This window comes from Carica papaya, chromosome 9 (assembly GCF_054855325.1).
Source record: "Carica papaya isolate Zhongbai chromosome 9, ASM5485532v1, whole genome shotgun sequence".
Taxonomy (NCBI): Eukaryota; Viridiplantae; Streptophyta; class Magnoliopsida; order Brassicales; family Caricaceae; genus Carica; species Carica papaya.
In genome coordinates, this window is record NC_142317.1 from 9,326,488 (window position 1) to 9,351,033 (window position 24,546).

The window sequence follows — 24,546 nt, forward strand, 5'->3', positions numbered from 1 at the left end:
ATTTTACATTAAATAAATATTTATAAATTTAACATTTATATTTTTATATATATTTTTAAAATTTTAAAATTAATCTAGAACCAAAGTTCGGATATGGGTATTAAATTTTTTATTTTTAATTTTTTTATTATCGAATTTCCTTTTCTTGTGTTCTTATTTTTTTTATTTCTTTTCATTTTGTTATCTATTTAAAAAAATTTCAATATTATTTAGATGCAATTTTAAGATATATATGATTATTCCACAACTATGTGGTATTTTAAGGTCCAATGATTCACTATTTTATAATAGTAATTTTTATTATTGTGTTGTTACTTAATGACATTATAAGATATAAATGGGAAATGATATTTATTGGTTACCAGGTAAGTTTTTCTATTTGTGTACTTGTCTCGTTAGAAAACTTATATACTCATACGTACTGATATTTGAATAGTAAACATTTATATATTTTATCTGCTAAAAAGTAATCATGCTTTTTTTACCTATTTGCCCTCTACTTGTCCTTTACTCTGAAAGCCCCTAATTTATTTACATATTAAACAATTAGACTATAATTTTAAAATTTAAACATTAATCAAAATAAAATACAATTTAAAATAATACTTCAACATCATTACTTGAAAATAAAATATAATTTAGAATAACATATCAACATAATTAAACTCCAACAACTAATATAAAATAAAAATACAACATTAAATGATATATTTAGAGTAATTATAAATAACTCACTTACTATTACTATATATTAACATATTACTTATATTTTAATGTAATAAAAATATAAGAATTAATAATAAAATTAAAATGTAATAAGTATCTATTCATGTTCTTCTAACACAAATTTTGTTTTTGTGTTTTTTCTTAACAATATTAAAGTATAACCTTTCATATGTTCTTTTTATAAGATTTGATAGCATTATACGTGGGTATAACTTATTTTTATGAAAAATGTTAATAAAATTATTTATTTAATCATTTTTATTTCGTATAAATAATAATTATAATTTAAAATCATATATAAAAATAAAATGTGAAATATATATCGCGTGATATAAATTATTAGATAGCAAATTATTCAAAATATAGAATAAAATTACACAAAATTGGTATTATTCCACTTTCTATGTTTACAGTAAATTTATTCAAAGAACAATTGTGGAACTTTATACAGAGAAATATATATATTTTTAAGGAACACCAACAATTACACATTTTTTTTTTCTTTAAGAAAAAAAAAATATAAAAACAAAATATATTACGTCTGTTGATTTAAAAAAAAAAAAAAAAGAAGCATATTAAAAAACAAAAAGGCAACGGTTATCCAAAATTAATTACATATATAAATATTAAAAAAGGAAAAAGGAAAAGAAAATATGTCCAGTCAAGTTCAGTGTCAAAGTAGAGACAGCCGTAAGTCAGTCCTAAAATATTCCCCGTTTTGCCGGGAGGAGACGGTGTAAAAACTATAGCCAAAGCCCGCTCTATATTTTGGCACCAAAATTTTGAACCCCCCGCTCTATTCGTCTAATCCCTCTTTTTGCCTCCCTAAATTTCCCAATTCTCTTCTCTCTGAGGATTCAATTACTCTCTTTCACTCACTTTCATCTCTTTTCTATTTCCGAAATCCCTATTCTTTTTTTGAGGGTTTTCGTTTTTGATCCATTTCTCTGGTTTCCGCTTCTGCTGATTTCGCTTTGCTTGATTCTTTTTGCTTGCTTTTTATGGCGACTCAAACCCTAGAAGACACGAAAACGGAAGAGGAACCTCCGGTCAAGGAGAAGGAGGAGCTCAAAACAGAGGAAAGCAAGCAGGAGAACCAGGAAACGGACAAGGGAGAGAAAAATCAGGAACTTCCCGGGGAAGTGGTTTCTCGAGACACTAAGGAGCTTGAAGAGACTGTCTTGGAAGACGAGGTTCATGAAAGTGAGGAGGAAAAGGAACCCAGCGATAAAGCTAAACCAGGTCGAGAGGGGAGTTCCAAGGAAGACCAAGTCGAGTCTAAGAAAGAATCACCCGAGAAGAGACCGGGTCAGGAATCGACTGAAAAAAAGGAGTCTGTTACGCCGGCTAACGAGAGGCCTACTAGGGAGAGAAAGAGTGTGGAGCGGTACTCTGCGCCGTCTGTTGTTCGCTCCTCTTCGAGTAAAACCTTGTCGATTGAGAAGGTATGTGGTGAACGTTTCGGTTTTTGACGTAATATGTTGCTATTATCATCGTTCGTGCACTGGGAATTGGGTATTTGATTATCTTGGACTTCTCTGGTTTCTCAGGGTCGTGGCACGCAGCTTAAGGAGATTCCAAATGGTATGCTTAATTAATTTGTGGGTGTTGGGTTTTCTTGATATTTTTCTTGATATCAGTTGGTTCTCTAAATCTTTCGATTTACTGCTTCATGCTTGCTCGTTACCTATTCCTGCTATTTACTCGATTCCTCTCTCTTTATATTTGGGCAATGGATTTTTATTTCTTTATTTTTTCCTTTTCTTTTTCCTATTAGATTAAGGTTACCCTAAACTATTATGAGGTTATTTTCTGAATGGTATGGTACTTGATCATGTAAAGAATTTCCTCCTGAAGATGCGATCTTTGTTTTGTTTTTTGGCTTCTGTGGTTACATTGTTATTCTTAACCAGAAACATTGATAGAAAATAACATGATAAGATTTGATAGTACACGAGTGACTATAACTATGGCTGCTCTTGTTTCCCTTAAATTTAATGGATATGGCTAATCAAGGGCTGTTCAATGCATTTGCATAATGGTAGAATACTTGTTAGATGTAGCTTAATGTTCACGAAGAGAATCCTCATTCTCTGCCCTCCCTCAAGGTGGTTTATGCCACCTTTGATCATGATATTGACACTGAAAAATTCATCTCTACCTTGGATTATGGGCAGACAACTTTCGTTGTTAATGCAATTCACCCTCCATCGCCCAGAATGATGGGTTTGGGAAAGAAGTGTTCTCTTTAGTTGATGAATTAATGATTCTTTGGAATCATCAGTGACTTGTTTGAATCATAAGTTTTTTGTCCGTGTTATGGGGATGTCTTGCTGGTCAAGGTTCCTTGACAAGTGAAAGGGTGGCTTGTGCTTGTGATGGTTGAACTATCCGCCTTCCCAACTGATCTGAGTTTATCAAAGATGTCAGATCAAATGTCCTTTTTATTATAAGCCTGTTATTTCCATGCTGGCTTTTCTTGGGTGGCTGCATTTCTTCTAAATGCAAGAGATGAACTAGAGTTTAATGAAATTTTACTTTTATCTAATAGTGGAGCATACTGGACAAAAAATGTGAAGCTGCTTATATTATCCAACTATGTAAAACTAAAAGATATCCTGCATTTTTTGTGTGGCATAAATTGTATGCAGAAGGACTATGTTTTAACAGCATTAATTTCATCCTTAAGAATATTTATTCTGGTTTGAAAATGTTATTTTGATGTGGGAAACATCATTGAATCAACTAATATTCGTTCAGATACTTGGACAGTTTAACTTCTGTACTATTTGTGCTTCCTTAAGCAGAGGGTGGTCAATTACTTCAAAATATTGCTGTTCTGTGTTTCACATGATGCCTGACATGATGAAAATTGTTCTTTTTATAGAGGGGCAAGGTTTTTCTTGTTTTGTTCCTTGTGAATAAGTTAATCTACATATTATTACTTCTACTCAGCTCCATTGTTAAGGCGGACTGGCATGTTTCTTGTCTTATATTGTGCGCTATTTCAGTGGCTTTCAAGTTGTCCAAGAGAAAACCAGATGACAATCTGCAAGTACTTCACTCCATACTTTTTGGAAAGAAGGCAAAGGTGAGTTGGAGTTTTGGTCTTTTTCTATTATTTTCTTTTTTTGTTCTGGCCCTTGTTCATGGTGCATATTCACTGGATATTGCCAAAAGATTTTAGTGATTTGAGAAAATTTATGATTATTCTGTATGTGTTAATTGCAGTATATTTTTGCAGGCACACAATTTGAAGAGAAACATAGGGCAGTTTTCAGGCTTTGTGTGGATTGAGAGTGAGGTAATTAATTGTATCTCTGGGAATGATCTGTTTTATTGGTTTCTTATGTGCATATTGACTTATGGTTTTCTGTTGATCTGTTTTTAACAGTATTTTATTCCATTATGTGTCAATGATAGGTCGACATGGTGTGGGTATATGGTATTTCTAATGAAATGTTTTAAATAGACTGTGTACCTTTTGCAGGAGGATAAACAGAGAGCCAAAGTAAAGGAGAAGTTAGACAAATGTGTTAAAGATAAACTCATGGATTTTTGTGATGTGCTCAATATTCCAATAAGCAAAAGTACTGTGAAAAAGGTCATTGCTGAATTGGTGTTATGTTATGTTGTTTTTATTTATTAAACAAATTTGGTAGACTTATATTTCTTTATTGTCTTGGATTGTTACTATATTATTGTTGATCTGAGTGATATTTTCAGGAAGAACTCTCTGCTAAATTGTTGCAATTCCTAGAATCGCCCCAGGCAACGACACATATTTTGCTTGCTGATGTGGGCCAGGTACTGTCTTTTCTGTGTGATAAGAAAATGCTGTTAGTTGTCACCGAAGCGCTTGGTGACATTTGTTGCTCATCTGTCTTAATTTCAGAAAGGTAGAAAGCGCAAAGTCACACAAAGCAAAAATGTTGAACCTAGAGAAGCATCTGATATGCCAGCAAAGGTTTGTCTTTTTGATAATATTACAGCCATGTTTGTGGAACTCTTCACGTTGGTAACTTTTTGCTGTCCAACTCTACTGACCTGCTTGCTCAGCTATATGAATTTGTGAACTTCATTTATATAACTTTACTATATTCGTTATCATTGCTTATATTTGTTTTCTTTCTTTTTTGTTCCTGAAGAAACTTCTTTTATATTGACTGAGCTGTAAGGTTGAGGGTCAATGTACTCATTGATGGGATGTTTCTGATTATAATGTTGAATCCGAATTGTCTACAGTCGTGTCTATATTAATCCGATGACCTTGAGTTTTTAGGAACTTTCAATTTATAAGATGCTTGCTTCATTTTGTTGATGAAAAAATTTGCTTCTGTGCTTGCTTCCTGTACTTATTATGTTGCTTTATGCTTGTTTGATTAATTTTTTTTATTGTATTTATAGCTTATAGCAATTTGAAGGTGCTTGAGTTCTTTTCCATTCTGCCATATTTATTCATTTCTGCAGCTCTTTGGAAACCTTATTGTATTGGACCATACTAATGGTATGGGTTAATTTTGTTAAAAATGCCTCTTTGTTCTATGGATTTTTCTCAAAGTCATATTGTAGACTATCTATTGATATGTTTGGTTTTCCTGTTTAGTAGATATTGGGTGGCAAGATGGAAACACTTGAGGGATGAATTTCATTTTCTAGGTATTTAGGCTTTTTGGTTCCATTCACCAAGTATTTAGGGTTTTGTGGATTAAATATAAATCTTATTGGAGTTAAATTCACTTTCTGACTCATTCAATAAATTTCTGGTCTGTTCCAGTTGGTTTTGACATGTCCATGTGGAAGCTTTGATTAACATTTGACATATTCCTCCTGTTCATGATTTCTTTGCAACTTTCTTTTTGCATTTTTTGTTGTCTTTGAACTCTACCAATTTGAATCCTTCTTGTTTATCTATTCTTCGTTTTGGTTATTATGGTGTTACTTTCAGCTGTTTAGCATACATTTTTAAATTTAGTGATAAAGCTGCACAGCTGAAACCCAACTGTCATAGGGTATAAGTCTTTTATCACATAATAGATACTAAATTTCCTGAGATTTTTCTGTCTCACCGACTGAACAAAATATGTTTTAGTTATTGCTCGGTCAATTTGTATACTTGTCCTTGGATACTTAAGTTCACCTTTTTTTTTGCAGGATATCTAGGATTCCACAGATTTTATGAAAGAATATTGTTGTTCTATGTATTGCGAATAGAACCATGAAATGTTGTCTGACACATTCTTCTTTCCCCTCCTGTTACGAGCTGAATCCACAACTGGTGTAGTTCCTTGTTTCAATTGTGAATTCTTAATGACTTTTGAAACAACATAAAATGGATTTAGATTGACTTTTTTATTTGTTTATCTCCAAGTTTTCATGACAAAATGAGTGAAATGTCCTAGTAGCATAATGGATTTGTATCTTCATTGGTGTACGGATGTAACAAAAAATTATGCTTGTTGGGGCATAGTATTGTCAAAAGTGTGCCTGCCTTGTGGCTTCTTCAAGGCATGTTAAAACAGTGCATTGGCTTGAGGGGTTTAAGATGGATGGGCAAGATATAGCCTATGCATAGCCCTTTCTACATGATGTAACCAAGATACCTCTCTATGATCAGTTTCTTTAAGAGTTTTATAATTGTCTTTTTCCTTTGTTTGACATTTCTCTTTCTTCTTGCACTTTGTTTGGTATGTAAAGTTGGTTCCATTTTGCTTTCTAGAGACAGAAACAAGCACAGGATGGAGAGAAGCGAAAGGAGTTATCTCAAGGTGAAGAGGAAGATAAGGATGATGATAAAGTCGAGTCAGCAGCTGCTAGTGATTCTCATGAAGATGATTACTATGATTCAGGGCCGAAAGAAGAGAGTGATCAGGAGGAGAGCAAATCAGAGGAAGATGAACCAAAACGACGTAAGTCAAACAAAAGTACTTCATCAAGAAAGGCTATGAAAGAGAGTTCTGGGGCTAAACACAAGGACCATCCTGTACCTGCCAAGAAGAGTTCTCCAGCAAAATCTGTGAAAGGTTCTGCTAAATCTACCAAAAAATCTCCTGGTTCAATGTCAAAACAAGATGCTACTGATGTTGAGGGAACTTCTGCATCGGTTTCCAAGTCAACTTCTACAAAAAAGCAGAAGGTTGAAAAGGAGAGCCAAAAGGACCAAACTGATTTGACCAAGGCAAAAGATACAGGCAGAAAGCAGTCTAACAAATCAAGGGTGAAGACTCCTAAGGATCAAGGTACTGTTCTAATTTATTCAAATTTCTACTAGAAGTTTTTTGGGTTCCAGAAGACAAATTTTTCATTTAAGTTAACTTCCATGCTTCCTGAGTTGGTTAGTTATGGTTTAAACTTCTTGCACAGGTAAAGGGAAAGCTACTAAGAAGGCTAAATTGGAGCCCAGCAGAGCAGAGATGCATGCAGTAGTTGTAGATATTTTGAAGGAAGTGGACTTCAATACTGTAAGTGGTGCCTGTTTGTCATAATCAAGAATTCAATGATTAAATGCGCAAGTTATATCATTCTTAAAATATCTTATCATAATGCAGGCAACTCTATCTGATATTCTCCGGCAACTTGGTAAGGCATTTTTTTCTCCTCTCTCTAAAAACTAAAAATAAAAAATATAAAACGTGCTATTGCTTTTGGGTTGACTAAATGAGTGCTTTTTTATATCTAGGTACCCATTTTGGTTTGGATTTAATGCATAGAAAAGCAGAAGTTAAGGATATAATTACAGATGTGATAAGTAATATGAGTGATAAAGACGATGATGGAGAAGATGCCGAGGAAGATGAAGCTAGTGGTGACAGGGACCAAGAGGGAGATGGGGAGGATGATGCTTAGATGGTTTTGTCAGATTGGGAAAGTTGGTATGATTAAATGAAATTACATGAGCTATGGTATGTTCGTCAGGTATCATTCCAAGGGTTTAATCAACAATTCATACAAATGAGGCTCGTGCAAATTGGGTGGTGGGGATCGAAGTATGCAGCTAGGTTTGTTTGTACCATATGCATTAGTGCTTTCTCATGTCAAATATTTAGTTGACTGGCCTTTAAATTTCATTTCTTGGTTATTACCATTTTGTAGCTCCTAACCCATGACCTTGCCCTAAATAATTTTTTTTTTTCGTTTTCCCTTTTACTTAGTTGAAACTACTAATCTGTGAAGGATTTGGAGGAACGATATCTTTTTGCTGCCTATTGATTGTAGGATTTGCCAGTAAACATTTTTTATTGAATTGACATAGTGCCAATTTGTCACTTGGGAACTGTGAAGCTGATAGTTAAACATATTACATATCAAATAAACGTGAACGTGATTACTTGTGTTTGTCTGAATATGGAAAATTCACGGATACGCTTATCTTACACTGTAGAAGTTCTACTTAATTTAGAGGAAACTTGTTTAATTAAAGGTTGATTTTAAACAATGGACTTCTGCCTGCTAGTACTTAAAGAAGGGTTTTGACAAAGATGTTCCAACGAATGCCAATTAGCAATTTTTTAATTTTAGTTCTTTTTGGGTGCCTTCTCCAGTGGTTGTAGACGAAACGTTGAGCGGGAAAAGCAAGGTGGATTATCTTGACAATGTGCATTTATTTCAACGCTGATAGAGGCCTACAACCGCTGAATGCTATAAGAGTGTTCCATTGACGAAGAAGCTTTTTAAATTCAATACTAATTGAATGAATCTGAATCAGATCATGAGTATTTAACTTTCCATGCACACATACATTCAGACACTGTTTTCATTCAGTTTCCAATTCACGAGGCTTATTCGATTAGAGATGGGATAATTTGATTATATGTGCAAGTTTTATTTTAAAAATGTCATTAAAACTTGATCAAGCAAACAAATGCTGGACGCCAACCCTACCAACCAATAGCCAAGTTCCTCCTTTCTCACGCCACACTTGCTGGCTGGTAATGTTCTGGTTTTTGGGCTAGTAGCCTACCCACCCTTGTGTTCTTGGCACCATATGCGAAACTATACAATTGTAAAAACAAAATACTTGAACAAGAAATCTTCTGATTGGTCCCCTCTTTCACCATCTCTACTTGTCATTTCTTTCACACTTCAGATTGTTAACCAACGCAAATATTTCTCACTTTCTGCAATTCTCCTCAACGTCTACCTATATATTTTCTCAACCCAATTCTCAGCTTTCAGATTCATTGTTCTTCTTTTCAGGTACTTCCTAGTTTTGAGTATTTGGTTCTGGAATTTTCTTTTGGGTCAGTTACTGCTAGTTCTATCTCTGAATCATTCCTTTACGTTTTTACAAATGTTGGAGATCATATCGTTTCTATTTTCTGTTGTTTGGTTATATCCTTGAAACATTACTTTCCTAGTTGTTGTCAGGTCTTGGTTGCTGGGTTTATCAGTGTTTCAAATGGCGGATAATAGCTTCGAGCTTAGTGTAAAACGAGGAGAAACAGTTCTTGTTTCTCCTGCAGAGGAAACACCGAATGGTCTCTACTTCCTGTCAAACCTTGATCAGAATGTTGCAGTTACAGTCCGTACGTGCTACTACTTCAAGTCAGATTCAAAAGGAAATGAGGATGCTGCAACAGCCATTAAGAATGCCCTGGCGAAAGTGCTTGTTCATTACTATCCTACTGCTGGTAGGCTAACAATCAGTTCAGAAGGGAAACTCATAATTGATTGCACTGGAGAAGGAGCTGTCTTTGTTGAGGCTGAATCTGATTCTTCTATACAACATGTTGGAGATATCACAAAACCTGATCCTGATACTCTTGGGAAGCTGGTTTATGACATCCCTGGTGCTGAAAACATACTTCAGATACCTCCTTTGGTGGCTCAGGTTTAGAATTCTCTTCATGATTTTCACTTCTCCCTTACTGGTAATCTTGGTAGTTCTCTTTGCAGTTCATAGATCTTCTCTTTAACAAGTTTGATCACTTTCCTGTGAGTTTGTTGAACTGTTATGACCACTAAGTTGGTCTAATAGAACATTTGATTTTTGAAGCATGATATGATGGCTTCATATAACATTTTGTTGCTGCACATGTCTCCTTCCTATTGGAGAAGAAAATTATAGGCCAATTACAACCCATACTAAATTCTTTGTTGGTAGTTATGGTGGCAAAGTTCTCTATTGAAAGAGACCATTAAAATGCGGTTCATGAAGTTCTTTAAGGATACTTGTTTAGAATTTCTTGCTTCCCTGCAAAGCATCCGTCTTCAGTTAAAATCCTGAGTAGCACAAATTTCTTGTTTTGTATATATATACATAATACGGGAAGTCTTCTTGGCAGGTAACCAAATTTAAATGTGGAGGATTTGTTCTCGGGCTATGCATGAATCATAATATATTAGATGGGATAGCTGCAATGGAATTTCTCAACTCATGGGCTGAGACTGCCAGAGGGTTGCCCCTAAGTGTCCCCCCTTTTCTAGACAGAAGCATACTCAAAGCAAGAAACCCACCTAAGATAGAGTATCCACACCAAGAATTTGCTCAGATTGAAGACATATCAAATACCAGCAAGCTTTATGAAGAACAAATGCTGTATAGGTCCTTCTGTTTCGATCCACAGAAGCTTGAACTACTCAAGAGAAGAGCCATGGAAGATGGAGTTCTAGATAAATGCACTAAGTTTCAAGCTCTCTCAGGCTTTCTATGGAGAGCTTGGTGTCAGGCACTGAACTTGAGGCCTGATCAACAGATAAAGCTTCTCTTTGCTGTTGATGGGCGATCAAGATTTGTGCCTCCATTGCCTCAAGGCTACTCCGGCAATGGAATAGTCTTGACATACTCACTCTGCAATGCTGGTGAGCTCTTGGGGAAACCTCTTTCATTCGCAGTGAGTCTGGTTCAGCAGGCAGTCGACATGGTTACTGATAGCTTTATGAGATCAGCCATAGACTATTTTGAAGTAACAAGAGCTAGGCCTTCATTAGCTGCTACTCTGGCAATCACTACTTGGTCCAGGCTATCTTTCCACACAAAAGATTTTGGATGGGGAGAACCTGTTTTTTCAGCGCCTGTGGCTCTGCCTGAGAAGGAAGTAATTCTGTTCCTACCTCACGGGGATGACAGAAAAAGCATAAATGTGCTTCTGGGTTTGCCAGCTTCTGCCATGAATGTCTTTGAGGAGCTGATGCAGATTTGAAAAAAAGAATTATATATTACCACAAGATTCTTTCAATTCTAGTAAGCAAAGTTCCCTGCCTAAATATTCATTGTTTCTAAGTCCTTCTCCTTTCTTCTCCCTTATTTGTTGCCTAAGTGCAGATTGAAGCGATCATTGCACAATAACTGATCATATTAAATAAGGATCTCTTGCTCCTTTGCTCTAAGTGAAGCTGAGATACAAACTTGTCCTTTGTTATGTATTTCATTATATATGTGGTCGTTGTAAGTTGAATATTTCCACTCAATAACAATGCTGCTGATTTTCTATTTTACCGCTCCAATTTAGCTGGATGGATGTATTCATTGTTGTCCATCTGCTTGATCCAAGTGCCTCGACTTAATCCCCTAATATTAGGGAAGTCGTTAATATATGAATATTGAGTTCGATACATTTATGAATCACAATAAAATCAGATATTTTTCTAACACATTCTATATTGTCTTAAGTTGAATAAATAAATAAATTAAAAATGTGAATAATGGAATAAGAATGGGTATGAAATTTTTTACCAGCTCTAACCTTAAATGAATGATATAGAGCGGTTAAAAATATTTTATAATATTAAAATTTTTTTAATTAAAATAATTATAATAGATTAAAAATATTTTTAGTAAAATTTGGTTACAGCTTTATTAGAGAAGCTAAAATTTACCAAATACAAATTTTAAAGTAGTTTTATTAAAAGCTGGCTTGTAATCTGCATAAATGTGCTTACTCATGATAGGCCAAGGCCACTGGCTTACTGATACAAGATTTTTAAGGTGAGGATACATGTCTCTTGGAGTATATAATAAGAAGTAAGTTTGTAAGCATAAATTAAACTTGCAAACGTGTTATGTGTGTGTATATAGGTATTTTCCTCAGTTCTTCTTAAAATCAATATGTATTTTCTGATACTACATATTAGTTAAAAAAATGTAAATTATAAGAATAAAAAATATTGTTATTTATAGGTTAGTTCGAGTAAGATGAACTTTTCAATGTTAAATATTATATTTAGAAAATTTATGGCACTTAAATATGAATATTTGAATTTAATTAAATTTAATTTTAAAAAATTAACTTAATCTCAATGTAATCTAAAAATTCATATCAATTATATATATATATATATATATATATATTTTTAAAAAGATGAGTTTAAAAAAGTCTTATCCTCGTAATATTCGTAGAATAATCTGAAGAGTAAAGATATCAAATTGCTCATCATAAAAAATGGATGGTGTATTACGCACATGCAAAATCATTTCTACGATAATGTATACGTATATATACACACACACACACACACACATATTTTGCTATTGCAATTTGAGAAAAAAAAAAGCACGAGTAACCTTATAATTACTCATATAAAACTCATATGATGAAAAAAATTCAATCGTCCATTTTTTAATGAAAAATGAAAAAATTAATTTACCCAATATATTATTAATATATATACTCGTGATATCAATTTTTATATCATATAAAGTTGCTTAAATAAATGAGTACTTATTTGATAGTGCATCTTCTATATTGTGTTACATGTCAACTTACTCCATAGACGTGATGAATTTTATAAAAAGTAGAAAGTTAATAGAAAATTATACACTAATAGATGGTGTTTGTTTAAAGAAATATATTTATTTAAAAAGTGTTTAGAAAAATGCTTTACAATTTGATCCAAATGTATTATTATTGAAGCAAATGCAAAGTAGCTCACAAGGGAACAATCAAGCAGCCTACTATGTAACGCCCACTTTACAATTTTATTAGTCTTAATATTATGCCGTAGAGGGATCCATATAATCTTACAAAACCAGAACATCTTGGTCAAAACTCTAATATTTCAAACCATCTTTTCTATTCACTAGTCTATTAATGTTGCTTCTTCTTGATGAATGATTTCAACAACAATTTCTTAGTCACTACAAATTTAGATGCAGGAGAAGGCTTTTTTCTCTTGCAATCTTAATACTAGTCAAGATTGATTTGATTTCAGCCACAAGAGGGTCTGAGGCATCGATTCATTTAGACCTAGCTTGAATATGAGGCGAGATTTCTAAAACACATGTAATATGAGTTTCATTAGCTTTTATTACCGCATTGTGTGAAAGTATCGCAATATTTGCTCCTATAATCGACACACTAATTATTATTTGATTTACTACTTACCAAAAATATAACGAAATGAGGATTGTACCTCATTCATGAGAGACCAAGGAAGTATCATTTTTCAAGTATCATATCTGAATTGAAGTAAGTTTTTTTTATTACCATATTCAATCTGTAATGATAGGTGCATAAAATAAGAAATCTTGAGAATTAATTTGTAAATCATTACCTTGTGCATGCATATTATAGATAAACAAAACATCATTTCAACAAACAAAAAAATTACCATATTATAGTCTTTGGTTCCATTATAAAAAAATGCTCGAATAATATGAAATTGGATAAATATATGGTTGTATCTCTCATATGAGCTTGGATAAAAAACACTGGAGTTAAAGTCTATAACATTGTCTAAAAAAATTCTAAGTAGACTTTTATATAATATCAATTATTACATGACCTTATACTACTCCAAAATCCTGGATTCCTACAGAAATTTCCAATGAGCTTCTTTGAAACCTGTATTGTAAACAAGAATAAAACCACTTAAAATTTTATAGCTCTATTTAACAGAATAATTTCCACTACTTTGATAAGTCCAAATCCACTTATCCTCCAATTGAACCTGAGACAATTTAATTTTCATGATTTCTTGAATAGAATCCTGGTTACAAAGCTGTTTAATCTATCTGGACTCCATTACCAAGTTGAGTACTTAATTAATTAGGTAACTATAATACAATTAAGAATTCTTATACATTTGGGAATAAAACTATTTATAAATGGTATTGAAGGATCTTCCCAAATTCTTATGTTGGATCCATCACCTATGAGCTTACACACCCAGTGGAGATAGATTCTTTAATTTGTAAAATACCGTTCAAGAATAATGATTATTGTGATTTGTATGCCTAGTGAAGATAGATTCTCTAGTTTGTAAGATACCATTCAAGAATAATGATTATTGTAATTTATGTGATAGATCCAAAATATTTGAAGGGCTCAAATATTTAGTTATCACAAGATTGACCCAAGACTTAGGTTCTTGTTTTACTATTTGCAAAGGTAGTTTAACAATATAAATGATATTTAAAGGAGTTAAATTCCTAAAAGTGAGGCCTCCCACTTGTTTAGACTTATAAATAAAAGCCCAATTAATAGGAATGAAGCCACTAGTGCTACCATTATTAATACCTCGTTCGAAGTGTCTTGCTAATTTATCAAATTTATAACATATTTTTTTAGGGAGGAGAAATGTAAACATTCTATATGAAGGGATATTGATCTTATAAAGTAGCTCCCCTCGCATGAAACAATAGTCTATTTGGCCAACCAACTAACTTGACTTCAAAATTATTTAATAACCACTGAAAGTTAGATGTTGTGTACTTTCCTATAATAAGAGGCAAGCTAAGATATTTAGTGTGTCTTGATATAATTCGTAAGCCTACCAAATCCTTGAGGGATGACTTAAAACCACTCTTGATGTTTGTATTGTATAATATTCTTGTTTTTAATTCGAAAAGAATGATTAAATATTTAAAAGAGAAGATAATTTAGGATTAAAACATGTTTAACTATTTGGATACTGTGAATAAATCATTTAAGTTCAACTTTACTAAGAAATTGAGATATAGCCTCAGTGAAAAAGATGAAAAGATAAGGTGATAGAGGATCTCATTCTTTTAATTGTCTTTTAGGTTTATCTCCTTTACAGAGTGTTGCCATTGATGATGAATTGAATAGAAGTAGTAGTAGACACGTATCATACAATGAGATGAATTACTTCTATTTTATTAATAAAAGTTTTTTTCATGTCGAATTTAATGGTCATCCAATTGCGTTTGTCTTTTTTTTTTTTTTTTATAATCATAAGATGCACAATAATATTATTCTCTAAGATATTCTTACCTGTGTGGAAGAGGGTTGTTAGAAATCAATTTATAAATAACACTACGTGCGTGAAGAGATAGGATGAAAATTGTTTGTTTTTTTTTGGGACGTGGCATTTATGTAAATTCTTCTACTTAATTGATATATATAATTATTAATTTTTAAAAAAATCTTAGTTCATTAACAAAATTACAGCCTTCCCGAGGACGAAGCAAATATAATATACGTAAATATATATATATATATATATATATCCGTTAGATCGGATCAAACCTCCATATAAAATACATGTATTATATATAAAAAAAGGAATTATATATGCATCAGATATTATAATTCTATCGCAATTGAAATTCTTTTAATGAAGTTCAACCCTCTCTATCACCTTCTAAAATATGTACAATTGAAATTTAATTTTATGAATATCTATGCAAATAGGTTCGTGGATCTAATGTTCTAAAACGTGAATAACACGTTTTTACTTGTGAATACCAATAATACATTTAAAAAATTTCAAATTATCATATAATTTTTACTTTTATCACCAACAGTATTTTTAAAATATTTGTAATATAACAATTATGTAATTGATTCTAATTTAAGTAAGTTAATAATAGACCGTAAAATTCAGTTTGTTTATTTATTTATTTATTTTTGTGATTCACCTCATTCTAGTTGGTTAAAATTAAAATCACTTATTTGTTTTTATTGAATTATAAGATATATTATTTACACAATTTTATATAAAATTATAAATATTTCTTTAGCAATTCATAATATTGGGTATAAATTTTTTTAAAATATTTTAAGTTCTGATATCTTTTATATACGAAAAAACAATGGATTAATAAAATATTTCCAAATTTCAGTTTAATTTATAATTTTCAATTCAAAAAAATAAATTTTTAAAGAGAGATTTTAGTTTGCAAGTTGAACAACTATAACATACATAATCAGTTACGGTGCACGCATATGCTTACTTGGGTGGATAATATAAATTATATTAAAAGATTATATTAAAAGATACAAAAACCATGTGTGCGATATAAATTTAATAATCTTCTTCTCTTCCTGTCTGTTTTATTTATTTATTTATTAAAAAAAGCAATAAATAGATTTTATAAGAATTGACTTCCAAACGTATTTGAATTTTAACAAATAAATAAAATATTTGATTAATATATTGGATGGAGTGGTTCTAAACGTTTTCAATTGGTTAATTTTTTTCATACGCTTTATGTTGCATTTTATTTAAGTTTATTCTATCTTATTTAATTTTTAAATGTTAGTTCAATTTAGAAGTTAATTATAATTTATGATCTTAAAACATAATTAGATTAAACTATTCGCGTTTTTAATTAAATAATCATATATTTTATATTCCCCAAATATTAAGAAAATATTGACTCATAAATATAATTCATTTAAGTTCAACATGTAATTGATTTAGAGTAAAACTAATATTATTTTTATTTTATTTCTATTGTATATTTATTTTTATTCCATAAAATTAGAGTCCAAACCAAATTCAACAGCTATATATATATATTCTTCTCATATTAATATGACATATTCAGTAAATTTTTTCAGAAAACTAGCAGCTCCAAATTGATTATAAATAAGATTATTTTGTTTTTTAATTAAGATTACAAATATAACTTAAAGGAAGAACTATTACTAAAAAATTAATAAAACTTTGGCTTACAAGTAAATATATTGAATAAGGACTTAATGTAATACCCTTAATTTATTTAATAAGGAATTAATATAATACCCTTAATTTATTTTAATGTAAAAATAAAGAAAAATAGGTGGATGATGAAATTGAAAACAATTTTGGAGAAAAAAAGGTAAAAATTTGGGTTATGAAAGGTGTTTTTGAAAGAAAAATCGGAAACTAGAGGTCAAAATACAATTTAAGAAAATTATACTACGTAGGACGTCCAGTAAGCAGTCCCGACGAACCGGAGCGTGCCGCTTGGTAAAGCACGTTGACGCGGTGCCACGCAGTGTAGCATCCACAGAAATTCATAATGAAATGTATATTAAAAATATCAAATGCGGACGCGAAGTCAAAATTTGAATAACATCCCTTACACTAAAACAAAAAACGTGCTCACAAAATATAAAAGATCCAACTACCTAAAGGAGAAACTTGAAAGTAAAAGCTACGAATATGACTATGGAGTCTTTAGGCGTCCCCTTCGTCGTCCTCCTGCGGAACCGGCTCGGGAACGATGTCCTCTTGATCTGAAATGATTAAATAAGGAATGAGCTACACTAGCCCAGTAAGGACATCACGATATCTCACCGTCACGGAGGTAAAGGTGGGTAAAAAACACAAAAAGACCGATGGAGCATAATTTACAACAAATCATTTTATTAGTAATAAAACCCTTACCATTCACTTAACTCGGTGAAATTCATAAAACAATATACGAAAGCAATAACATCATCATCATCATGAAACCATATATATAAAATGTATAACATAATACCTATCAAGCTTTTCGTAATTCAATCGTTACACAACATATTTTCCTCATTTAACAGCCCACTAGTATCCATGGGGATCCATAGGGGTCCCGCTACCCGTTATGTAACACCCCGTTTTTCTTTTAACGGTGTACGATAAAGCACTCATACAACACAATACCGAATCCATATTATTCCAACCATGCACAAGAGAAATTTGTCCACCTTCCATGTTCCAAATCAATTGTACATACATCTCCACCTCTACAACACATAGTAATACAATATCAAACATTCCTAGATATTCAATATCCAGACTAAACCATCCTTTCAAACTGCTTTAAATCACAACAAAACTTGTGCCCTATGGCACTACCGACGGGGCTCCGTTACCAGCCGTTCGGATCCCAATTCCGTCCTTACTCCGCCTGTGAATGATGAGAAGTGAGTTCACATAACTCAATACGATAAAAATCAAGTTGTAAGTGTAATATACAGTGACAAGAATTTCCAGAAATGTCTATATGTATTTATCCTACCCAACCCCAACAACTCATAACCCTCTCCCTACACTAATTATCAAGGTCCTATTCCAAGGAAATAGCACGACCAAACAACCCCACCCACCCAACAATCATCCATTAACTCCCGTCACCAACATCGGCGACTCATACACTCTTCCCCCATCTCCCGACCTCACGAGACCACACACACACCCACCCAACCACCTTCATTCCACGTCACCAATATCGGCGACTCATACCCATATCTCCACCTCTCGACCTAATAGGCCACGCACACACCCACACACCATTATTCCGCGTCACCAACATCGGCGACTCACACTCACTCCTCCACCTCTCGACCTAAAGAGGCCACACACACACACAAATACCATTGTCTCGCGTCACCAACATCGGCGACTCATACTCACTCCTCCACCTCTCGACTGAAGAGGCCACACACACACACAAATACCATCGTCTCGCGTCACCGACATCGGCGACTCATACTCACTCCTCCACTTCTCGACCTAAAGAGGCCACACACACACACAAATACCATCGTCTCGCGTCACCAACATCGGCGACTCATACTCACTCCTCCACCTCTCGACCTAAAGAGGCCACACACACACACAAATACCATCGTCTCGCGTCACCAACATCGGTGACTCATACTCAATCCTCCACCTCTCGACCTAAAGAGGCCACACACACACACAAATACCATCGTCTCGCGTCACCGACATCGGCGACTCATACTCACTCCTCCACCTCTCGACCTAAAGAGGCCACACACACACACAAATACCATCGTCTCGCGTCACCAACATCGGCGACTCATACTCACTCCTCCATCTCTCGACCTCGTTGGGCCACGCACACACACAAACATTTCCACCTCCCGTCACTACCATCCGTGACTCATGCACCCTTCTACCCCTCTCGGCCTTGCTAGGCCACACTCACATACATATCCCCTCCCCGCTCCACCAACATCGGCAACTCAACCCACCCCTACCAACGGCCTCCAAATCTCCCCTCCCAAACCGCATGCTCCCATCTCCCCTTATACCATGCTAGCCCCAAGCGTTCTAACTTGCTAACTCCTACTGACCACATTACTCCCCTTCTCCCATCCAATCCCCCTCAAATCCTGTTTCCTAGTCCCCACTGCCGTACCTTCCAGCTCCCTTCCCTCTCCCACTGCCCCCTACCCGCTACCTCCCCCATCCTCCTGCCTCCTCCCGGTTCCTATACACTTTTGCCTACCTAGGGCGATTAACCTCTCCGCTTGCACCGTTTCACGCCACATACACGCCCTCACCATCGTGCACTTCGGGGAAACACATCATCGCCTATTAGCGGCTCCCTCCACATCCCCACCCACGCACACACCACGCACACACCTCTTCTGTCCTCTCGAGTTTTTATCCCACCCGCGCCCCCTAGATTGTTCTCTCACATCCTCCTCACTCTGTTCTACCCGCACCACCCCCATCCTTCCCCACGGCTCCCCACACGCCTCCAACACCGCCATACTTTCCATTCCTTCCCCGATCACCTCCGTGAGCGCGCGGGACAACCCCACGCTTGCGGCCTACCTTCGCTGCTCCACTCCGTCGCGCCATTGCCGACGCCGCAACCTGCAACAAAATTCTCCACACACACACACCACACCAAACAGCTCAAATTTTCACTGTACCTCCCGTTTCCATCTTCCTTCTTCCTGCCAGTCGCGTCGTCCGTCCACGGCCTCCTTCCCTCTCCCTTCTCGCTCCCCTCCGCCCCGACTCTCTCCTCTCTCCTTCTGGAACTTTCCTCTTCTTCTTCGTCTCCGCTGTCCTCCTTCCCTCCTTTTCTCTTTTCTCTTTTTCCTTTTCTTTCTCTTTTTTTTTTCCTTTCTCCTCCTTTTTCCTTCTCCCTTTCCCGACCTCCTTTTATACTCTGCCAGCCTACCCCAAAACGACGTCGTTTTCCTACATCCCAAAACGACGTCGTTTTCCTTTCTTTCAAAACGACGTCGTTTTTCCCCTCTCTAAAACGACGTCGTTTTTCCCCTCTCTAAAACGACGTCGTTTTTATTATTATTATTATTATTTTTTTTTTCTATTCTTCTACTTTCTAGTCCTTACACGTTAACTCTTAACACTTGAAATCATATTCCAGGGCCGTCCCCATACCCCGTTCGGTATGGGCGCCAAACCATAGACCTCATTACCCCATCAGGTATGGGAGACCATAATCCCGGTAGGGTTCCTTACGGACCCGGTCCGTCCACCATCTCCCAGGATATCTAGTCAGGCTGAACACATTATACAATTTCCATTTACATAATCTTTCATTCTCCTTTTCCCTCAGTCAGCATTATCAATCACATACAAACAAGCAAAACGATAATTTATGCCAAACAGACAACATACAGCATCAATATCCCGGTCATTTAATCCATAATCAATAAAACAGTAAAATATGCACACAAAACTATAAAATGAAAACATCGAACCTCATGCTGCATTTAAAACTGTAAAACAGGCCAAATAACAGTTAACCGACAAACACACTAGACTCGGGCTCCATTAGCGACCTTAAGCAATTTCACACATTCGTTGATTCATGAAATACCGTTTTATCATTTATTAAACTTTAAAACAGTGATAGGAAATAGGGTGAGGGGTCCTTACTCGTTTCGGGGTCCGAACACGGCTTCACAGTGCGCTTGCAGGCTGTCCCTAATTTTCTCTGAATTTTTCCCGGGGAACTGAAACGCACTACTGGTACCTGCACGTGTTCCAAAAAATCCCAAATTAGGCCCATGGCCCCTTTCGGCCAATATCGCAACTCCGGCACGGCGCTCCGCCGTGCTCCGACGGTGGCGCCGCCGCTTACGGCTACGGTTCGCCTCGAGTTGGCAGTTTTCGACCTTTTCCGGCCAAATTCGGCCACACTCACATTGGTTCCTACGATAAAACAACCCTACGGCCCTCGGGGGATCGAAAATTTACGGAAAACCGAAGCTTACCGGCGGCGGTGCTCTCGGGTGCGGCGGCTCTCCGGTGAAGTTCGTGTTTTGGTAATTCGGCTCCGATCAACCTGTAGAGAAATGAATGGTGATCACGGTGATATAAAAATTGCATTAAACGGAGGCCGGGAAGGGCCTCATCGGAGGCAAAAACTGAGAAGGGGTGCGGCGGCGCCGCTGGCTTTCGGCCGTGTTTTCCGACTGTTTGGCCGGGATTTTAGCTCCGATTTGGCCACTGGGGAAATCAGCATGGAAAAACGAGTCGGGGGTATGAAATTTACCTCAATCGGCGGTCGGAAATCCCTCCGGTGCGGCGGTGGGTGGCGGCGGCCGGCTTCTTGTTCGTCTTCTCCGGCGAGGGCAGGCGGCTAGGGTTTGGGGTCTGATGTGGGGGTCTTATTTATACCCTTTTGCCTTTTGATCTCAGCTGTCCATTTTGATTTAATCTGGGCCGTTCGTTTTTGATTAAATCTGGACCGTCCGTGCGATTAAATCTGGGCCGTCCGTGTGCGCGATTGATCTGGGCCGTCTGATCGCGCGCACGCGGATCGCTAACGTGGCCCGTCCCCGGTCGACGTGGTTTGCCACGTGGCAGGTCCTGGTTGGCCAGGCCTGCTGACTAGGTCTGCTGACGTGGCTGCTGACGTGGCATGCACATTTTTTTTTCCTTCTTCAATTTCCCCGGGCGCTACACGCAGGAGGCTACGTTGGCGATCCACGTACCCGTGATTAGACAATTTGAATTTATTCATGCGCGCACGGACGGTCTGGATCCGTTCTCCCTTTAAAACGCGATCGGACGGCACAGATCAAATCGCAATGAACAGTCTAGATCCATTTCCTATTTAAACGCATTCGGACAGTTCAGATCAAACACGATGGACAGTCAGATTTTTAAATTAAAAGGAGACGGATATAAATAACCATTTTCACACAAAACCCTAACCTTAGCCGCCAGAACCCCTCTACCGGAGAAGAAGAGCTAGCCGCCTGGAAGGGAGTCGACTGCCGTTTGCCGCCGCGCTGGAGCCACTTCCGACTGCCAAAAGAGGTAAATTTTTTTTATTGACTCGAAATTCAATTTTGAACACCTGCATAGCCAAATCGGAGTAAAAGGACCAGCGGATGAGACGGAAATCGTGGGCAAAGTTCGGCGGCGCCGTCGCAGGGAAAAGCAAAAATTGCCTCCGATGAGACCCTTTTCGATTCCCATTTCGTGTAATTTTTCTACCATTGTTGTAACGGCCCCGAAAATTTAAATGAAATATATATATTAAAAATGTTAAATGCGGAAGCGTGATAAAAATTTTGACTAAATCCCTTACACAATAACCAAAACGTACTCAAAATATGAAATTTCAAACTAACTAAGAGAGAAACTCGAAAATAAAAACTATAAATATAACTACGGAGTCTTTAGGAGTCCCCTTCGCTGTCTTCCTGCGGAACGGGCTCAGGAACAATGTCTTCCTGATCTGAAATGGTTAAATAAGGAATGAGCTACACCAGCCCAGTAAAGACATCATACTATCTCACCACCACGGAGGTAAAGGTGGGTAGAAAACACAAAAAAACCAATGGAGCATAATTTATAACAAATTCTTTTATCAATAATAAAATCATTTACTGTCCACTTACCTCGGTGAAGTTCATAAAACAACATACGAAAGCAATAACATTATCATCATCATGAAATCATATGAACTATATAACATAATACTTACCACGCATTTGCATTTCAATCATTACACAATATATTTTCCTCATTTACCAACCTACTAGTATCCATGGGGATCCATAGGGGTCCCGCTACCCGTGAACCCTTAACATTTGAAATCAGATTCCAGAGCCGTCCCCATATCTCGTCTGGTATGGGCGCCAAAACCATAAACCTCAATACCCCGTCCGGTATGAGGGTGAAACGGGCTGTCCCCATACCCCGTCCGGTATGAGAGACCACAATCCTGGTAGGGTTCCTTACGGACCCGGTCCGTCCATCATCTCTCAGGATATCTAGTCAGGCTGACCACATTATAAAATTATCAATTTACATAACCTTTTATTCCCTTCTTCCTCAGTCAGCATCATCAAATCACACACAAACCAACAAACCAGTAATTTATGCCAAATAAGACAACACACAACATCGGGTTCTCAGTCATTCAACCCATAATCAATAAAACAGTGATATATGCACACGAAACTATGAAATGAGAACATCAGATATCATACTGCATTTAAAACTGTAAAATAGAACAAACAACAACTGACCGACAAATACACCAGACTCGGGCTCCATTGGCGACTTTACACAATTTCACACATCTATTGATTCATGAAATACCGTTTTATCATTTATTGAACTTTAATACCGTGATAGGAAATAGGGTGAGGGGTCCTTACTTGTTTCGGGGTCTGAATACGGCTCTACAGTGCGCGTACAAGCTGTCCCTAATTTTTTCTGAATTTTTTCCGGGGAATTGAAACGCACCACTGGTACCTGCACGTGTCCAAAAAAAAATCCCAAATTAGACCCAAGGCCCCTTTCGGCCAATATCGCAATTCCGCCGTGCTCCGGTGCAAGCGGCGATTCACCTCGGGTTGGCCGTTTTCGGCCGTTTCTGGTCAAATTCGGCCACACTTGCATCGCTCCCTGCGATAAAACAACCCTAGGGCCCTCGGTGGGCCAAAAAATCACGAAAAATCGAAGCTTATCGGCGGCGGCGCTCTCGGGTACGGTGGCTCTCCGGCGTGAATCGTGTTTTGGTGATTTGGCTCCGATCAACCTGTAGAGAAAAGAACGGTGATCACAGTGGTATAAAATTTACATCGAACGGAGGCCGGGAAGGGCCTCATCGGAGGCAAAAACCGAGGAGGGGCGTAGTGGTGCCGCTGGGTTTCGGCTGAGTTTTCCAGCCATTTGACAGGTGGTTTGGCTCAGGTTTGGCCATAGGCGGACTCAGCGTCGAAAAGCGAGCAAGGGGGAGAAAAATTACCTCGATCATCGGTCAGAAATTTCCCCGGTGCGGCGGCGGGTGGCTGCGGCCGGCTCCTCCGGGGACTGGTTCTTCTTCTCCGGCGAGCACTGGCGGCTAGGGTTTCTTTGGTCCGGTGTGGGTGGGGGTATTTATACCCTTCGCCTTTTAATCTTGACCGTCCATCAAGATTGAATCTGGATCGTTCGATCGCGATTTAATTGGAATTAAATCTGGGTCGTTCATCGCGATGCAATCTGGGCCGTCCGTGCCTGATTGAATCTGGACCGTCTGTGCGCGTGAATCTGGATCGTCCGTGCGCATGTTTGATCTGGGCTGTTCGTGCGCGCGGAAACGGATCTGGGCCGTCCGATCGCGCGCACGCGGATCGCCCCCGTGGCCCGTCCCCTGGCCAGCGTGTCCTTGCCATGCGGCGCGTCCTGGTTGGCCGGGGCTGCTGACCGGGCCGCTAACGTGGCTGCTGACGTGGTGCTGACGTGACACAATTTTTTTAAATTACGTTTTGACCCTCGGTTTCTGATTTTCTTTTTAAAAATACTTCCAGAATCTAAATTTTCACCCCTTTTTCCCAAAATCAATTTCAATTAAATCCAAATAATATTTTTATCCAATTTTATCATTATTATTATTTTTATTTTTATTAAATTAAATTAAATTAAATTAAATAA

General features: G+C 36.7%; 2 protein-coding genes across 7 annotated transcripts; both read left to right on the top strand.

Annotated features, from left to right (window-relative positions):
- Window positions 1-1,405: 1,405 nt before the first annotated feature.
- LOC110814562 (DEK domain-containing chromatin-associated protein 1-like) lies at window positions 1,406-8,494 on the top strand. Of its 3 annotated transcripts, XR_015816165.1 has the most exons (12): window positions 1,407-2,171; window positions 2,277-2,310; window positions 3,738-3,817; window positions 3,971-4,030; window positions 4,217-4,330; window positions 4,453-4,533; window positions 4,622-4,693; window positions 6,446-6,965; window positions 7,090-7,187; window positions 7,275-7,305; window positions 7,406-7,724; window positions 8,268-8,494. XR_015816165.1 is itself a non-coding variant. In XM_022042068.2 (11 exons), exons 1-11 carry the CDS (start codon window positions 1,728-1,730, stop codon window positions 7,570-7,572), a joined length of 1,695 nt encoding a protein of 564 aa, XP_021897760.1. In that variant the 5' UTR covers window positions 1,406-1,727; the 3' UTR covers window positions 7,573-7,991. The 3 variants fall into 3 exon arrangements, 2 of the variants coding, with proteins under 2 accessions (XP_021897760.1, XP_021897751.1); XM_022042068.2 differs by lacking the exon at window positions 8,268-8,494 and having other exon boundaries at window positions 1,406-2,171; window positions 6,452-6,965; window positions 7,406-7,991; XM_022042059.2 differs by lacking the exon at window positions 8,268-8,494 and having other exon boundaries at window positions 7,406-7,991.
- Window positions 7,588-11,158, top strand: FACT (HXXXD-type acyl-transferase family protein). Of its 4 annotated transcripts, none has more exons than XM_022042086.2 (3): window positions 7,588-7,724; window positions 9,094-9,556; window positions 10,011-11,158. In XM_022042086.2, exons 1-3 carry the CDS (start codon window positions 7,609-7,611, stop codon window positions 10,866-10,868), a joined length of 1,437 nt encoding a protein of 478 aa, XP_021897778.1. In that variant the 5' UTR covers window positions 7,588-7,608; the 3' UTR covers window positions 10,869-11,158. The 4 variants fall into 4 exon arrangements, with proteins under 4 accessions (XP_021897778.1, XP_088067057.1, XP_021897797.1 ...); XM_088210931.1 differs by lacking the exon at window positions 7,588-7,724 and adding an exon at window positions 8,711-8,922; XM_022042105.2 differs by lacking the exon at window positions 7,588-7,724 and adding an exon at window positions 8,789-8,922 and having other exon boundaries at window positions 9,084-9,556.
- The last annotated feature ends 13,388 nt before the right edge of the window (window positions 11,159-24,546 follow it).

Excerpts from the sequence above, each read along its gene's own strand:
- FACT (XM_088210931.1), top strand. The coding sequence starts at position 8,711 with ATGCGAAACTATACAATTGTAAAAACAAAATACTTGAACAAGAAATCT. Across the intron at positions 8,923-9,093 it reads TTCATTGTTCTTCTTTTCAG|GTCTTGGTTGCTGGGTTTAT; the intron begins GTACTTCCTAGT and ends AGTTGTTGTCAG. Across the intron at positions 9,557-10,010 it reads TACCTCCTTTGGTGGCTCAG|GTAACCAAATTTAAATGTGG; the intron begins GTTTAGAATTCT and ends TCTTCTTGGCAG.
- LOC110814562 (XM_022042059.2), top strand. The coding sequence starts at position 1,728 with ATGGCGACTCAAACCCTAGAAGACACGAAAACGGAAGAGGAACCTCCG. Across the intron at positions 4,694-6,445 it reads CATCTGATATGCCAGCAAAG|AGACAGAAACAAGCACAGGA; the intron begins GTTTGTCTTTTT and ends TTTGCTTTCTAG. Across the intron at positions 6,966-7,089 it reads GAAGACTCCTAAGGATCAAG|GTAAAGGGAAAGCTACTAAG; the intron begins GTACTGTTCTAA and ends CTTCTTGCACAG.